This window comes from Platalea leucorodia, assembly GCF_965183815.1.
Source record: "Platalea leucorodia genome assembly, chromosome: 1".
In the NCBI taxonomy this organism is placed as follows: domain Eukaryota; kingdom Metazoa; phylum Chordata; class Aves; order Pelecaniformes; family Threskiornithidae; genus Platalea; species Platalea leucorodia.
In genome coordinates this window covers 82,738,368-82,756,504 of record NC_138823.1, presented here as the reverse complement: position 1 = coordinate 82,756,504, position 18,137 = coordinate 82,738,368, and the positions used below count along the sequence as shown (strand labels likewise).

The window sequence follows — 18,137 nt, the reverse complement described above, 5'->3', positions numbered from 1 at the left end:
CATCTCCACTGAAGGTATCTTTTGCTAGAGCTTTCAATACCTCAGTTACAAATCCGAAAGTATGTGCTGGTATGTCTAAAGATTGGGCTGGTGAGCATTTTAAATGTTTGCTCAAATATGGCAATAAAGAGTAGCATTACATACTGCTTTATATACCACATTACAGCAAAATTGCAAATTAAATTATGCATGCAAAAAAAATTTCACTGGTTCTCTTTATCCTCATCATCCCGAGGGAAGCTGAAATGCATTCATGTGGACAAAGAGTGAATTACTGTTTGTATCTGGAAAAGTATGTTAGTGTAAGCAGTAGACTGTTTGAATCCTTGACATCTAACATTAAGAGGAAAATAAATATTTGTGACTTACTTGTTATGAATTTCTACTGCTAAATTCCTTCAGTTGTGCGTATTTATGATACTATGCCTTTTCACGAGCAGCAAAAACATATCCTAGATTTTCTAGTTGTGTTTCTATCTCCAGTCCCCATCATTTTAGAAGCATCTTAAATGGTGTTAATAATAATAATAATTCATTTCATAGCCTTATACGTTTAAGGACATATTTGTATTTGCCTCTTTCTTCTACCAGCTCTGGGTAGATCTGCTGAACTACTGGGGCTGGACTCCACACAGCTAACTGAAGCGTTGACACAGAGGTCAATGATACTCAGGGGAGAAGAAATCCTAACACCTCTTAGTATACAACAGGTAAAGGCATCTCCGTTTTGACACGTTTTTAGGGTCTGTTAAATATATGGCTCGGACTTTGAGTCCAGTGAAGTTATTGGTTGCTCAGGAACAGAAGTTTAGATCATGCATCAGAGTTGCTATCAAAAATACTACATATTTTTCTCGAAAGGGTATAATTAGACTTCTAGAAATTTCTGTGTATCGCATCCTATCATTCTGGCCAGGGCTTGTAGCCTGGATCTTGTTATTCTTATTAAGCCTGATTGCTTACCTTTTTTTTCCAAATTCTGATCATGTAGGCTGATATTTTTCATTATGGACATTTGTGTCAGGTGTGTGTTTTTGAAAACTTTCAGCAAAAATAATTTTATTATTTACAAGAAGGGGGTTAGAAAAAGGTATACATAACATTATGCTTACCTCTAGAAAGGGGTAAATTAAGGTGTTATTTCCTACCCTTCTCTTTTCTTCCTCCACGCCTTAAGTTTATAACACTTTCCTAATTTTCAAATGTTTTCATTTTGAAATGTAATTTTAAAGCCACATAGGTGTACAGCTGTTATAACTTACATTGTTAAAGCTTAAACTGGGACTCTCTGTAACTGTTAATACAATCGCTGTCAAGGTACATAATATACAAACCTGCATAATAATACAAACCTGCTTGCATTACACCTTGCTATATGCTGTGCAAGGGACGCTGACCAGCAAAGTTTGGTAAGTTCAGTGTCACAGGGGTGATTGATGAGTTGTGCGTTCCTTCTTTAATGCAGGCAATAGACAGCAGAGATTCTATGGCTATGGCACTTTATTCTCAGTGTTTTGCATGGGTCATTAAGAAAATCAACAGCAGAATCAGAAGCAAGGAAGACTTCAAGTCCATTGGAATTTTGGACATATTTGGATTTGAAAACTTTGAGGTAGGTTTTAAAATATTGTTCAGATGGATTGTCTGATATTTATGCTTCATTGTTCTACATATCTTTGTCATCTTCACTGGAACTTGATTATTAAACATGTTACGACTTAAACCAGTTCCTTGTTTGCAAATTAAAATGCTTGGAGCGTATGCATTTTTGAAGACTTCTTGTCTCTTTAGGTAAACCGTTTTGAGCAGTTCAATATTAACTATGCAAATGAAAAGCTTCAGGAGTATTTCAACAAGCACATCTTTTCCTTGGAGCAACTGGAATACAGCAGGTAAGAGATATAGATGAAATGTGAAAGAATTTTGAAAATATCAGTGTTCACTTGAAATCTGGCTTCCCAGCTACCTTGCTTCCTTTGAAAATCTAGTCTGGGGCTGTGCATTTTTTAAAACAAGCTGATTTTGCTGTATTTTGCAAGACAAATGCATCAGCTCCTCCTATTTCTGTATTTAAAATCTTTTGTTTGTAGTTGTCAATAAAATGGCCCTCCTTATTTTCCTTAGGGAAGGACTAGTTTGGGAAGATATTGACTGGACAGACAATGGAGAGTGCTTGGATCTTATTGAAAAGGTAATAAAAAATTTGATACCAGTACCTATTTCTAGTTTTTGTTTTGAGGTAATAGGTTTTTAAAACACTTGCTAGCACAAAGAACAAGTGAATAGAATGGTGGCTCTTGCATGTTTAAAATAGCGATCTTTTGACCAAATAATTTTCATGCATGAACGTATTCTACATTATATTGTAAGCTCAATATACGCATCTTTTCTTGTAGTAAATTTTAACAGTGTATGATTGTATACAAAAGCAACATTTGGAGACGATTAAAAAGAATAGAAAGGGTGGGAAGAAGGAATGACAGTGACTTGCTCCCATAATGGCTTTTCCTGGGATGCGAGTAATCTTCATTTTTTGCCTGCCAATTTTTGCTTCATCTATAATTTTGTTTGTGCTCTGATTTGTACTAAGGAAAGATGCAAAAGAACATGAAGTTTCTGAAGAGTTTTTGGTAGGAACGTTAGCGGTGACGGGCAGATGAGGTCTAATTTGGATGGCAAAGCCATATATAGTTTCATCCGTGTTCATTTCTGCCAGCAGTACTAGTGGGCTGCGTGAGTTTATCTCCATAGCAGGGTGTGAGGCTGCGTGAGTTTAGACGACCAGAGAAGCTCACGGCAGCAGGCAGGGGATCCAGCTGCCAGGACGTGACTGCAGTCAGGACGGTGTGGTTTGTCAGGGGCTGCTCTGGGCCGATGGGAAGTGGCTTATTAAAATGTGCACCTGGAGAACCGTGTTTTTCTGAGAGGCTGTAGCAACCTGAAGCTTGCTGGACACATTCATTAACTGCAGGGTAGCTTGCTTTGTTTACAGCCTCTTCTAGTATGACAAGTAGGGAACATCAAAGGAAATTACACAGAAGCATATGCAAAGCAAAGGGAGGTTGCATTTCACACTGTGTAGTTAAACTGTGTGTCTTTTGCTGTGCCCCTGGGCACTCTGGGTGCTAAAAGTTTGCATTGGTTCAACACGGAAGTAGATAATTCTATGGAAGAAAAATTTTTGAAAGGCTGTTTACACAAACTTCTCAGATTTAAGGGACTCCTGATCATTGGAGATCTTGGAGGCTGGGGATGTATTCTGGGGCAATCTCATTGTATGCACCTAAAAACTCCCTTCGTCAGGAGAACTGTTGCTTCTTCAGTAGCTTCTTTTTCTTTATTTTGCCCACAGATCATATGCTATATGTTTCAAAAGGAGTGTTGCCAGAAAAACAGGATTGCAGTCCTCTACGAGAGTGGGTTTTTAAGTCATATATAGGTGGTTTTGCACCTCTCTGCACACAATAACTTCAAGAACTTTGTGGTTTTTCCAAACTGGAGACAAGGTCTGTGTCCATCTGTGCACTAATTAATCTTCTGCCTGTTCTTGCTGTTCTAGAAACTGGGCCTGCTGGCGCTCATCAATGAAGAGAGCCATTTTCCTCAAGCTACTGACTCCACCTTGCTGGAGAAGTTGAATACCCAGCATGCTGTATGTGACGTTTTGCTCATGTATTCTCTGCAAATTATGGAGGGTCTCTTTGCTTCTGTAGAAATTAATGTAGAAATATATGGGTGCATAGTTGTAGAGGCTATTTTGGATGTGATCCTACTTCCATGGCAATCCATATCATTTGCTGTCAAGACTGAGTCAGTTACCTGGAAGAACATATCCTTGTTACTGTCCAGTTTCTGTATTGGTGAATAAGCCAGATTCTGCTCTTAGATGGAGCTCTGACAACCTGCAGTAACTCAGGTTACTTGGATCCTCAGTTTCCCTTGATTTAATGAAGTATTCACCTTGATGTCATTTACCAAAAGGTTGCTGTTTCCTCTGTTCAGATTAGTGTTACCTTTATTTGTGATACTAGACTTATTTTCGAGAATTTCTGGGATACAAGCATATGTCCACCAATTTTCATAACTGACAGTTTAAGACAGAGCCTTCTTTTTCAAAGTGTCTTTAATAGATGGTTCTGCCAGATGGGTTCAGGTTTAGTGTAATGCCTTTTTAGATACTATAAATCTATTATTACTGCATTTGAAACAGCCCAGACTAACAAATCCTATTATTATGTTGGTTGTTTGCTTTTGGAGCACTAATCTTCCATGGAGTTCACTGGAAGACAATGGTTTGTTTAGATCTGGTTGCGAGGATAATGTGATCCTTTGTATTACTCCGCTCCCTGACCCCCCCAACCCCCCAAATATTTTTCTCTTTTCTTTTCCCTACAATTTAGAACAATCCTTTTTATGTAAAACCAAGAGTTGCCATTCACAACTTTGGAGTGAAGCACTACGCTGGGGAGGTAATTTTCTTTTCTTTATTTGCTGAAATTATTCCAAACAGAGTTTTCATTAGCTTAATTTTACCCTGAGGCTGCTCAAAATTAACTAAAGCACTCTGTTCCCTCAGTGCTTTTTACAGTACCGCTGTTGTGAGAGGTGCCTGACTGCTTGGCTTGTTGTTTGAGTCAGCTCTGTTTCCTGCTAGGTCCAGTATGATGTCAGGGGCATCCTGGAGAAGAACAGAGATACTTTCAGAGATGATCTCCTGAACTTGTTACGTGAAAGCAGGTACGTTTCTGTGTTTTTTGGTTAGGACATGATTTTAAGGGGTGTCATATCACCTAATTCTACCAGGGTTTGAGTATGTTAGATGTTGCATAGGATCAACTCTTGACAGAGTTGAAAGGAGCATAGAAGAAATATCAGGGGTGCCTGTAAGCAGATCTGACTGTAATCGGTCCTTACTCACGGGTTTTCCCACATTGTACAGTACCTTGTCCCTGTTCAGTCCAGGGGGTTGCTAGAGAGCTCACTTGCTACTTAGTGGTGGGTAAGGATGCTGAAAGCTGGTGATGTTTTTTAACTGTTTCAGGGTGCCTCATAGGCAGCGTGCATGCGTGGCTTTTTTCCTTCATATAGAGCCTGATTTGCTTGTATTTCTGGCGTTCCCTACTTTGGGAGAAAGCTTAGTGTCAAGGACCTACTACAGTGCAAATTGCCATATAGTAATTGCTTAAAAGGGAGAATTTCTATAAAGATTTGTGTTACTGCAAGTCTGAGCTGGGATGTCTTTGGTACTTGCATGCCTCCTGTCATTCTGCTGTGTAAGGTCTCAGGATCCTTACAGTGGTACCCTGCGAGCCAGAGCGGTACCATGTTCCTTTCTGTAGGCGTGTGGTTGAGACTCCAGGACACACAGAGGGGGACAGAAGAGGAGGGAGCTGAGCCTGGGTGTTGCTGTCTTGGCTGCTGCCCTCACGGGTCCCATCCAGTCATCCTGCCTTGGTGTGGGAGTTGCTTGTTTGTAAATCCCTTAAGCCCTTCTGTGCAGGGGAAACTGTTAATAAGCGTTTCCCTCTCTGTGTTGTTTGTACTGGTTTCGTGATGTATCTGACATAACCTCTGCCAACTGAAGTATGAGGGTAAAAGTAATAAATGAGTTAAAGCTGTTGGGCCTGGCTTTGCTCTTGCACCAACCTCTCTCTGGAGCGACTCCATTTAAGTTAAAAGATCTGCATTTCTATAGAAGTGGTAAGAGGAGGGTACCAGACTGGAAGTGTAGAAAACAGCATACACAGCTGGTATCTGAAAGTGAAGCTCGTGTGGGTGGTTACTGTGTTACAGCCCCAGACATACTGGAAGTCTTGTTTTTTAGTCTTTATTCAGGTACAGTTCCCATTATAGTCAGTTGGAGTTTTGGTTGAGTGAGTGGAGTAAAATCCAGTAAGGACTCCAGGACTTCTTCATTTCCCTAATGACGTGTTGGGAATGGAGAAGAAAGAACCTCCTTGTTTTGGTGTGGTTTGGTTTAGTTTTTCTTTTTTTTGCTCCCCTGCATAAATTCTGCAAAGGCAAGATCTATTGCTTATTAAGGATTATGGAGAAAATCAACAGGCATTTTTTGGACGGAGGAGCGGCTTTCTAAGGGACATTGTTTTCTTTGCATTCTATAGTAATGCAAAGAAATTACCTTTACATTCTAAAGGTAAACCTTGTAGTCTGTTAAGATATACTTTAGCAATTTTCTTTTTCCTTCCCATTTCAGTCTTGATTTCATCTATGATCTATTTGAACATGTTTCAAGTCGCAACAATCAAGACACTCTTAAATGTGGAAGCAAGCACCGAAAACCCACTGTCAGTCTCCAGTTCAAGGTTAGTTAATGTGTTGTCTCTGCTCTGTAGCTAATCAGTGATAGATAAACCCTGTGTTCAGCAAGGAACAGCTGAAGATTAAAACAGGCAAAACTTCAGCATCAAAACATTGCTGTCTCTTCTGTGAAACTGCACTAACTAATCAATTGATTGGCCATACTAGCTAGCTTCAAGCAGAAACTAACCTTCACATCACACCATCCACACAAAACTATTGCTTTCCATTTGCTTACTTGTTCTTATTTTAAAGCTCCTCTATGAAGTTGGTCTCTCTGGTCTTGGCTTTCCTTTCTAATCTAAAATCAACCACAAAATGGCAGAAAGCCTTACAGCAGTGCTGTATGCTAAGAAAAATAAATACTGAATAAATACCTCATTAAGGTGTTGTCTTGCATTTTAACTTAAAGTTTGGAAAGCATTTTTATTAAATATCTTTTTATGAGGCTTCATAGGCCTGCCATCAAAAATAGCACCAAGTCGAAATCTAGCATAAAGTCTATCTGCAAATTATTTAAAAGAGAAAGATTGGCACAAAACCTTCTGTAAATTGCATGAGTGCAAGTCTGGATTAGTTGTCTTTCATTTTGTTTGACTTAAAATACATTTGCACTGTTAATTCACTTTTTATAAAAAAGGGAGCAGACTCAAACCCCTTGAGGGCAGATTTTATCCTAATAGACTATTGCTAACTGTTGGACAGAACAGCAAGGACTAAATGCTGGGGCACACAGTCTCTTTTATTAAGAAACACTAATGTTATATTCCCTGGACACCTTACTTTGTGCTATCATTGCTCATCTCAGACAAGACCCACTTCTTGTGATGAGCTGTCTGGGACAGCAGAAGGTACTGTTTCTGTCTTTGAACCTGTGCAAAGCAGACCTTTAAGATGTTACCGTATAAAAATTGACCATATTTTTGCACCCGCTTTGCAAGGTAGAGCACAATGTAGAGTTCCTTCTCTTCTCCGTCAGGGCCCCTGGCTAGCGTAAAGCGTCATAAAACATGAAATCAAGATATTGTTGCCGCTCATCTAAAGCTGCAGTAACTGACCATTAACCAGCTGAGCTGCTTTACAAGAGGTTGACCTTCACATCACCCTGTTCCCAAAGAATTCGGTTGGGTGTTTTTTCCAGGTTTTAAAGCTTTCCAGGGGTTAGTCCATGTCATTTCAACTGAAGAGAAGAACTTTGCCTTCACAGTTTTATCCTCATGATAGGTTGGTTAACTCTTCCTTTCATTTGACAGCCTGCCTAATGTGGGCCTGGGGGCGCACGCAGAATAGCTGAAGTTGTGTACCATCTGCTTCAGCCTATTGCTTAAAGCAGGACAAACTTCAGATTAGCTCGTCACCTGACAGTGACTTAGAGGTGTTCAGCACTGTGCAGAATCTGGCTGTCTGAACCACACATGGATGTGAAAACAAATTAAATAATTTTTTTGTAGACCAACCAACTTTTCCAGTCTAAGTAGTAGCCTGTGTTGCCAAAAGTCTGAGAATTGGCTTGGTTGTCCATAGATGTTGTAATGTTCACACAGGTTTAATACAGTATTAAGCCTTTACTTTTTGAAGCTATAAATATTTGTCTTCGCACAAAAATACTTGTCTTTGTATCTTCTGGCTGTTTAATGTTTGCTGCCCCCGGCTCCTGGTCCATAGGCTGGTAAAGGCAAACGAACCAAGAGCTATCATTTATGTTCCCAGTCAGTTCACCATTTGCTCCCTTTGCTCCGTACTAGCTCCTGTGCACAGACACAACTCTGCCTGTTGCCATTATCACTTCATGTTTAATCATCAAGAAAGCCCTTGGTTTGCAGATTAAAGCAAGAATTTGTTGTAACAGACTGCCATTGGCAGTTTCGCTCCAAAACATATGGTAGGACACACAGTGTTGCTCCTTTGAAAAGGGAATCTTCTGTCTCCTTGGCAGCCTGCTCTGTATTCTTTCTGCTGCCTGGCACCCAGTGCCACCTTTGAGGGGTGAAACATTATCATTGCTAGCTTTCTGGGCTCTTCACAGCCTGGGCTCTGCTCTGTACGTTCATTTTTATCTCTGCAAAGTAAATGCAAGACTTCAGTTCAAAATGGTAATGACACAGAATGAGGCAAGCTGGAATAATATATGGAATGACGGCTCAGGAGAGAAAGGGGCGGATGTGTAATTAAAGTAATAATCATAAAAGGACTGAGGGATTTTTGTGATTTTTGTGATTTTTATCTGCAGGCTGCGGTTCAGACAACTAAAGTGTATTGGGTCATTCAGAGTTCTAAAACTAGGAAAACCCCCATGTTTTCTTCTATGTTTTTTTAAACTGAACACTATAATCTCTCTTTTCACTGTTAAATGCAATTAGCTATAACATGAAATAACTGTGAAACTGTCTGCTTAATGCTGCTAGCATTGTCTTTCAGTAAGATGTGTTTTCTTTACCACCCTATCCTTGACTCAATTTTTGTTAATTTTGGGAGGGGAGTGTTTTAAAATCTAGTATTGATAAAACAATGGCTACTGTATTCTAAACTAACCCTTTTTTCCTAAATTTTTATCCTTTTTTCTATCCTCTTGTTGATGTACATTTATTATCAGAGCGTCTTTTTAGTAAGAAAGGTTGAGACCACACAGGAGAGAGGAAACCCCTGTACACAAAATGCTGCTGATGGCAGGGAAAACAGAAAATGAGTGGGTATGGGGTCGTTGAAATGAAAAGAGGAGATCTAGTTTTGTGGTTACTTCAGCTGTACCTTAGTCCCCTTAGCCTTCCTTGTGACTTGTAGCAATTTGGGAATGTGGATCCGAAGTCTTAAGCAGTCATTCAAAAGATCCCTGAAACAGCAACTTTCCAGTTTGGTGTTTTCTTCATGTCATCCTGTATATCTTGTTTATGTCTTGTTCACTGTAAAATGGTTACGATAGTTTTGATCAGAAGGGCCAGTGGAAGAAACAAATGTGCATGTATTGCTTCTGTATGTTCACTGTATAGCAAGAGCTTACGTAGGACGGTAATTTCTAGTGTGAACCACTAGGTGTTGCAGTTAGATGTGGTCTGCAATGCTAAGCTGCAAGAGCTTTTGCAGGGGTATTTTGCTTGTACAAAAAGTCAGCTTGTGAAGTGCTGTCTTCTTTCTACCTGTGCTTTAGGAATCGCTTCATTCTTTAATGGCGACGCTGAGTTCTTCAAATCCTTTCTTTGTGCGGTGCATCAAACCCAACGTGCAGAAGGTAAGATTTAAAATCACATGCATCTTTTCTGTATGTCTCAGGCCTAATCTTTCACTGCCTGTTTGGTTATTTACTGCTGTGCAAAGCAGAGGCTAGCGTTCTTCACTGACTTTTTAAAAGGCTCTGCAAGGTGAAGGCACCAGGAAAGGCTTTTGATTTATTTGCAGGCGGGCCGTGTCTTTGGGCACCTTTTTAATAGTCATTGCTCACAACTCTGATAAATGGCTGGCTCTAAGGATGGTTATAAAAGGAAGGTAGAAGGCTGTGCTGCACGTTTGACAACTCTGTGAGAGCCTTTTTAGGAAGAAAATGTCAAAACTACAGAGTTTGTTTTAAATCATGATAGGAGGTGAATGGTGGTGCATATAGCAAAACTGGTGTGAATGACCAACTTTCTGTCATCAGACTCTTTCAATTTATGTACAATACTAGGTGTCTTCCTGCTGGCTGTTTTGTTCTGTTACAGACTTACGTTTTTAAAACAGACTTGGAAACTAAGCCTTACTCTATTGTTTGGTTTTTGAGTCACAGATAATGAAAGGCAATGTCAAGACTTCTTTAGATATGTTGGAAGGCTCTGTAGAAAAGAAGAGGTATGGTACAGTAATTGCTGAAGTTAATGTTGTTAGCCTGGTCCTGATGTTCTGGGATTCTGCACATCTGTTTCTGGCTTTATAGACTGTTCAGTATGATCTGCTTAGGTCAAAAATGCAAGAGGCAGGGGTGCTAACAAATCTGGTTTATGGTTTTCACATTGCAACGGAGAAATAAATGACTTGCTATAAATCCAGTTTTACATATTACATTTCTCTGGCATGTCTTGTTAATCAGGACACTAAAACATCAAACAAGGCAGATTGCATTGCAGGTTTTTGTATTATCTGCATGGTACATCCTCGAGTTCACATGTTTTCAGTTACTAACTGTTTTTAACTCTGCTTTTGCACTGTTGCTCCTGGTGTGTCAAATAACATGCAGATTGCAGGAACCTTGGCAAGAGGGAAGAGCCAGGAAGCGAAGTCAACCTGCTTTCTGCGTCCTGAAGTGTTTGGTGCTGTGAGGTATGCAGCCACCAGGTAGCCAAACCCCACAAGGATGACAGTGCCTTGGCCAGCAGCTGGGGTCAATGAGCGTATGTGTGTAGCAAAGCCCCTGATCCCTGGGAGAGGGCAGTTTTGAAAGGCTTGTTTTCTTCCCTGCTCCTCTTTCTGCCTGGAAGCCCCATGACCATTGTAAAGCCCGCCTGCTGCCACTGGATTATAAGAAGAATTTCAATAACTCACACGTTTTCCTTATTTGTCCTTTTGCATCCGAGTAAGGCTCATCTCCACAGTACCAAAGTCACAAGGATTTGCCGTGGTTGATGAAAGAACCAGGTTGCTTGTTGCATCTCCATAGCAAGGAAACCAGAGTTCCCACTCCCATGTTCCTTGTTGCTCTACCAGTCTTTTCCCACTAGAATGCTCTGTCCCTGACAAATTTGGCATATGCTACTGTATCTGCACATATATTTTACTATCATTAAAACAAAGTTCTCACAGAATTAGCAGCTGTGCAAGCAGAGGGAGCTTGAGACAGCCTCAGTCTCAGGAAACCATGTGTAATTGCGGGAGTGTATGCAGGAGCAGATTGGGAAATTCCTGTAGATGATCCCTTTCAAAGTACATATAAAATGTCACCGAAATCTTACACAAAAATGTTTGTCCTTGTTTTCCATTTGCTTTAATTTGATTGCAAATTTAACCTGATTCAACAGCTTTACCAAATAAGAAATTCTATTTGAAGAACAAGGGTAGAGAAAAGGGTCACACAGTTTACCTATTGTAGTGAATTCAGTAGAAGACTTGATGGAAAATGAGAAGGAAAGCCATATATAATACTTGTCGATGGCATTCTTCACTCAAGGAAGCGTTCTCAAAAAGCATTTTTGGGATTCACTGTTTTAAGTTTTGTCCGCTGTGCACTGCTCTCTCTGTTCCCCCATGTCTCACAGACACAGTGATTTTTAGTGCCAATCTTGTGACGTTGTTGGTGTTGCTCCTTCTGCAGCGGTGCAGGTACAGAAGCAGGCACATGAACGGCATTTGGCTGCTCTGTAGCTCAGCTGGATTCTGTGGATGCATATCACGTTAAACATTTCATAGTTTATCCTGTCATACAACTTGTTGCTTCTTTTCAGTTAGACAAAGGAAAATAAGGTGAGTCAGTTTGCATAGCTCTGAACCAGTATGGCTCAGAGACACGTTAGCCATGCATGGACTACCAGGGATTACTGCATACATAACTCACTGTGGAGGGTTGGTTAGAAACATAACTGCTTGAAACATTCAGATGAGCTGCTGACATGGAGAAACGGGGATTGAAAGAAAGTAAAAATCTTCACTAAGCATTTTCTTCTGTGTTTTCCATCCATAGTTTTTGCTCTGCAGTGATGGTGATATGGAATGATAAAATGTCACTCTTCAGAAAGTACTTAAACAGTGCTTGCCAAATAACAAATGAAGTGAAAGAAAGGGATTTTTAATTGCTTTTTGAAATATGCAGCATTAAAGGAGAGCTGGACCAGAGAGACTCAGTAAGGAGAGAGCAGAAGTTGTCTTATCAGGAGCAAAGCCTCTCAAGCTACTCATTGCTGTCCGGGTTGGGTACGAATAGGTGATACACCTTCAGCGAGTATCCTCTATAACTCTAGAGGGGAAGAGGTGGTGGTGCTTGAGAGCTGGTTCACTCTGGATGTTTGAATTCTGTAGGTGAATGAGGTTGAGCAGATGGAAGACACGTGCAAGCCTTTGAAAAGCAGAACGTGCAGCAGACAGTACTTCCTCTACTCTTCTAGACATTAAAGTGTATTCATGTTGGATAACAGATGTAATAATTTACAGTAATTATTTGATTTTTTAATTGATCAAAAGCTTAATTTTTAAATATGTTACAGTGGCAAGCAAAAACAACTCAGCATATGCAGTAAACCACTGAACATTTACATATCAAAGCAGGATCTACGCTCATTAGAGCAATTTCCTAAAGGGAGCGCATAGAGTACATGACCTTTTGTCACAAGACATTTCAATGAGCAGGCCTCAGACAGAAGAACAGAGGACCCATTAATCTTTGGGAGACCCTTGAACAATCAGTGTATCTGTTTTCACAGTTTCCAGTCTGTTCTGAACTAGCCATAACGTGGAAACTTTTCCACTTGGTATGCTTAATGAGTATTTTCTGTTAATGAAGGGTCTTTCTCCTCAACTGCCCTTATCTTCAATGCAGCTTGCAGAACTACGTATCATTTCATCCTTTTGAACTTTGACACATCTTTCTCTGTTTCTTGGTCTCATGTTTCTTTTCCTGCCTCCTGTTCTATTCGATAATGATTCCTCCCTGCAACCTTGCCTTTTCTGATCTCCATCTATCCTTTTTTGTGCACCTTAAATTCAAAAAAAACCAACACCACCACAAAAAAAAAAAAAAAACAAAAAACCACCAAAACCCAAACAACCAAAAAAGACTGTCTTTTTAAAACAACAATACAACCATTGCTACAGCCACCAGCTGAATGTTTCTTCCAGCTTGCTGCTATTAATAAAGTTGCTAAGCCTTGGTGCCGCTCAGGAGACAGTTGGGGGTAAATTTTAGATCTGAACTTCCTATGCAAGCTGTTTCAGAGGCAGAAATTTTCCTGTTGGCCAGAAGGAGCCAGCCTCAGGCACGCTGGGTCAAGTGCCTTCTCAAGTTCCCTTCTCCATTTAGGATTTTGCTTCAGAAAATATATTAGCATAATCCTAGTGAGTGGCATAATATTGGCATAATCATTGTGAGTGGCCCCTACCTCTAGCATCTGCATGGCCTCATCTGTGCTGGTCTCTTAAAATCTCAATTATTACAGCTTGCTTCTGTAATAACCTGGTGTCGTGGTTTAACCCCAGCCAGCAACTAAGCACCACACAGCCGCTCGCTCACTCCTCCCCGGTGGGATGGGGGAGAGAATCAGATGAGTAAAAGTGAGAAAACTCGTGGGTTGAGATAAAGACGGTTTAATAGGGAAAGCAAAAGCCGCGTGCGCAAGCAAAGCAAAGCAAAGCAAGGAATTCATTCACCACTTCCCATGGGCAGGCAGGTGTTCAGCCATCCCCAGGAAAGCAGGGCTCCATCACGCGTAACGGTTACTTGGGAAGACAAACGCCATCACACCAAACGTCCCCCCCTTCCTCCTTCTTCCCCCAGCTTTATACGCTGAGCATGATGTCATATGGTACGGCATAGCCCTTGGGCCAGTCTGGGTCAGCCCCCCTGGCTGTGCCCCCTCCCAGCTTCTTATGAACCTGGCAGAGCAGGGGAAGCTGAAAAGTCCTTGACTAGTGTAAACTCTGCTCAGCAAGAACTAAAACATCAGTGTGTTATCAACATTATTCTCATCCTAAATCCAAAACACAGCACTCTACCAGCTACCAAGAAGAAAATTAACTCTATTCCAGCTGAAACCAGGACACCTGGTTTTGAGACTTCAACAGGTTCAGACATGGCTGTTCCCTCATGCACATCTCTTTTGGTTACAGATCGAAGTCCAGTTTGGTCCTGATGGGCAAAATCTTGGCTTCATTAGAGCCGGCATGAAATATTTGATGTAGACAAGAATTTAACTTTTTTTTAGAAAACCTCTGTTGGTGTGTGCCACCTGAACAGGATTGCAGGGTCTCTACTCACCTCCTTGTCTGCTCATTTATTGTCTGTCTCATTCCTGTGTTGGTCTTGCCACTGGCAAGATGAAAGCTGCCTTCTCTGATGCTTCTGAGCTCTGAAGGGGCAATTCTGTTCTTCTGCAGGTTTTTATATTAATTTTTTTAATCTTAAAATTTAATTAGGTAAGGTAAAGAAATGAGACAAAATTAAACCTGTATTTTAAACCTACTGGAGGGTAGGTGTTACAGGGAGCAACAGAAAAAGTGAAACTAGTAATAACTTCGCCATTCAAAGGAAGACTGGTAGAAAAAGGTCTGTAATAAATTTTGTGAGGCTTATTGCTGCTTAGGAGTCCTATCATGCTGCATATTCATTCTGGGAAAATTACTGTCAAGGCAATAAGATTGCTAACATCGCTTCTGGGGACAGAGCCATTTAAAGGGATCAAGGTATGGCTCTTGGCACCTGCAATGTACTTTGAGGCATAGGTCATTAATAGCCATGAGACACCCTGGAACAGCAAGCAGTGTGTCCCCTAATACAAAATAAGATGCAAACCTATTTTGCTTGGCGTCTGAATTAAACTTGTGCTCCTAAAATAGCCCTGAATCATTACAAAGGTAAGTATAGCATGATATCAGCCTAAACACCAGTTAGAAGTACAGCTCCGGACCGCGGTACAAAGGAACAATGAGAGAACAGCTTGGCCCCATCTGCGAGGGTGATTGTGTGCAGGGTGTGGAGCAGGTACAAGTTCAGTGAATGCAGTATGTGAACTGGTTGTCAAGCTGGAATTGCAGTGTTGTCATATTGAGCCTTGACTGTATGAATTACTGAGTTTGCAGAAATACGGATAAGGACGGTGCAAGTCTAATGCCGCTGCATTGAGAACAGCACTGACATAAAACCTTGAAAGAGGCAGGGAGGGAGACTCTGAGCTTCAAGGACATTCAACTATACCTTCAGCACAGGATTGCTAAGCATCTGGATAGAACTTTACTTTTAAAAGTAGTCTTTATTTTAAAAACTTATCCTTAATAAAGTGGTCCGGCTTCAAACTTCTATGAACATCCTACTGCAGTTGTATCTGCAACTTTTACTTTATGCTTTGCTTTATACACCAACCTCAGTCACTCAGCAGACTCTGGGTCTCCTTACTGGAGAGTAGATGCCTTTGTGGGTTTTTAAAGATGCTGAGCCCAGCAGTTAAAAGCTAAAACGTGTTAGGCCCTAAACGGAGGCGTCTTTATGGTTTCCTCATTTAGTTGCAGAGCCCTGGGGTAGCCCTTCTGTAGTGAAGCTGCAATGTTCTCTGGTGCTGGGACCTAGCAGATCACAGGGTAAATTTGACTGGTTATCCGTAAGAAAATGGGAATAGAAAGCCTGATCATCACGCTAATAGCTACTCTGTCATACTTTGAAAGTAAAGGGAAAAGATTATATAGCCCCCATACAGCTACTGGGCATGTGCGGTACTATCTGTAGAAAGTTAAGGTCTAGTAGTAGTAATTTACAGCTGTATAAGCAGCTCATGTATTAGAGATCCTTACTGCCTATTTTAAAAATCTCTCTTTAATCTCAGTTGTTCTCAATAAATACTTGTTTTAAGAAGGCTTTCTGGCTGCCAATTACTGCTGTCATTGCTTCTGGAGGAAGCAGAGCCACAGGCTCTCAGCACAGATCGGGCTTGCTGGGGCAGCCTGGGTCAGGCACAGGGAGCTGCTGTTCAGGCTTATCCTTTGTGAGCAAAGCAACCACTTCCCAAAAAAATAGCGTGTTGGCCTGATCTTGTAGGCCAACAAGTGCACGGGGCCAAATATAAACTATTTATCCTTAGCCCTTTAACTAGCTCATAAGGCTTTATTGTTCATAATCAGGAAGGCGCAGTCATAAGGTGCGGCATCGTGCCCAGCCGACGCCTCTTAATTCAGCTACCTGGATCTTGTCGCCTTGGGTTTTGCAGAATTACATAGCTTCAAATCAAGACTTGTGGATTATGTCCCAGCTGCATCATTTTCTGGCACATCACTTGGGTAATTAGGTCAGGCGCGAGAAGACTCCTTAGGTAAAAGTGATAAGGATAGTGGGTGTGAGGAAAGCAATCGCTCCTGCTCACAAAGTGCCGGCAGTAATGTTACGTGTGGATCTGAATCCCTGGCTGAAAGAACAAGACGATTCTTGCAAGGAGTTTCATGCTGCACATGCACAGGCAGTGCCTGTCTTCTGTGTCGCCTCCGAAAGATCTCTGCCATCACTTCTGCGGTGCAGCGCGTCGGTTACGCTGCCCAGGAGCCGCTGGCTTCTCCCTTTGTCCCCATCTCAGAGCGTTGCTGCTCGCTGGGCTGAAGTAGGTCATTCCTCTCTCCAGGCAATCACCCAGACAGGCATGTCCTCCTTCTTCATCAAGGTTTGTTGTTTGCTAAGCAGGGCTGACTAGGCATCTCTTCGCTAAGTGTATTAGAGTTTGTCTTTCAGCGACCATGGTGTAAGGAGTTTAAAATTGAGGTGTTGAAAGCTGGGGATACGGAGCTGAGATGCTGGGGAGGGAGCAGATGCTGTGCTGTAAAGATTGCATCAAACTCCAGGCAGTGCTGGCAAACAGATTTTTGCATGTTTTGCAGCACGTATGTGCACAGTTGCCAAGTTTCCCGGAAAGACCATTTGGTAGGAGTCTGTCCACAAGCGGTGGGAGTCGTTTTTGGATCTCAGTAACCGTGGCGGTGTGCTGTTGTGGGGGGGACAACACGGACACATGGGGAGCAAACACTGCTTCAGGAGGGACTTGTGAGGAGGTGGCCCAAACAGCAAAGTACCAGAACAATTCTGGGGAAAAATAAAATGCCTAGGGGTGGGGTATTAGTAAAGTGCAACACTTGCTGTGTGGTTCAGTGTAATATTTAGAAGTGAGAAGAATTTTGACTACTGCAGCAATTGATCTGTCAGCAGCAGAGGGTCTTACTGCCTCCGGCTGACCTCAGGCACTGCAATAATTCTGTGTTTTGTGCCACCTGATGGATTTTTTGTGTTTTATGAAGTCCTTCATATGTGATTGTGTGACATGGATGGGCATTTGTGGAACTGCAACTACTGATCCCAAGTCTGAAGTATTTGCTTTCTATAAATACCAAGCAAAGAACTTGGCTTTTTTTCCTTCTTGTGCACTCCACCAAGTATTTGAATTGCAAGCATTGTCATGCAAATGTATGCATGGAAAAAGTGTGTACTTCATCAAGCTTTGGAAGTTTTCTTTTTTAACTACAACAAAAAAAAATCCCCCCACATCTCTAGATGGCAATTTACATTCAAATCCTGTTTGCTGTGTTCTCATGGTAACTATTCCAAGGGAATATGCACAGTCCATGATAAATAGCCATCCTTAGAGCTCCAGAAGCATAGCTGGGCTACAGAGTATTGTTCTCTAGCAAAAACTTTAATGTTCGCAACTCCCTTCCTAAACTGTGTCTTAGGGCATTTTGTGCATTTTATCTCTTAAGGTTTAGGAATTTGTTGGCTGTGAAATATATTTACATTCTTGATGCCTATAAGGTAAGATTAGCCCTCGTGTCCTGTTAGTCAGGAATAGCTACAGCGATTGCTGTAGAGCCAGCCCTCGCTAGGCTTGACTTCCTTTGAGTAGCACCAGGAATGAATTAAGCAAGTACAGCCAAAGATATCACATGAAAGACTTGAAATACCAGTGAGCTGAAGAAAGCCCTGTTCTGTGTGTCTGTGTGTGTGTGTGCATAGCTGCAACTGCTAAAGATTGAGTTTTTCACAATGGGCGAACGCTGAAGGGTGAAAAAGCCTTAAAAGGTAAGGGGTTTAATTCATGCAGGTTTTTTAATAATTTTAATCTTGCGTACTTGGAGCTGCAGTGGACTTGTTGAAAGAGAAAAGAAAGCGCCTGCAGTTTGGC

At 41.3% G+C, this 18,137-nt stretch overlaps 1 protein-coding gene across 1 annotated transcript in view; it reads left to right on the top strand.

Moving 5' to 3' along the window:
• MYO10 (myosin X) overlaps positions 1-18,137 on the top strand; it is a 172,963-nt gene that overhangs the window by 105,968 nt on the left and 48,858 nt on the right. The window contains exons 11-19 of the mRNA XM_082323081.1: positions 592-710; positions 1,466-1,612; positions 1,792-1,892; positions 2,125-2,191; positions 3,560-3,652; positions 4,401-4,469; positions 4,655-4,737; positions 6,215-6,323; positions 9,464-9,544. Of these exons, the coding sequence (XP_082179207.1) occupies positions 592-710; positions 1,466-1,612; positions 1,792-1,892; positions 2,125-2,191; positions 3,560-3,652; positions 4,401-4,469; positions 4,655-4,737; positions 6,215-6,323; positions 9,464-9,544 (869 nt within the window). The remainder of the gene's footprint in view (positions 1-591; positions 711-1,465; positions 1,613-1,791; positions 1,893-2,124; positions 2,192-3,559; positions 3,653-4,400; positions 4,470-4,654; positions 4,738-6,214; positions 6,324-9,463; positions 9,545-18,137) is intronic.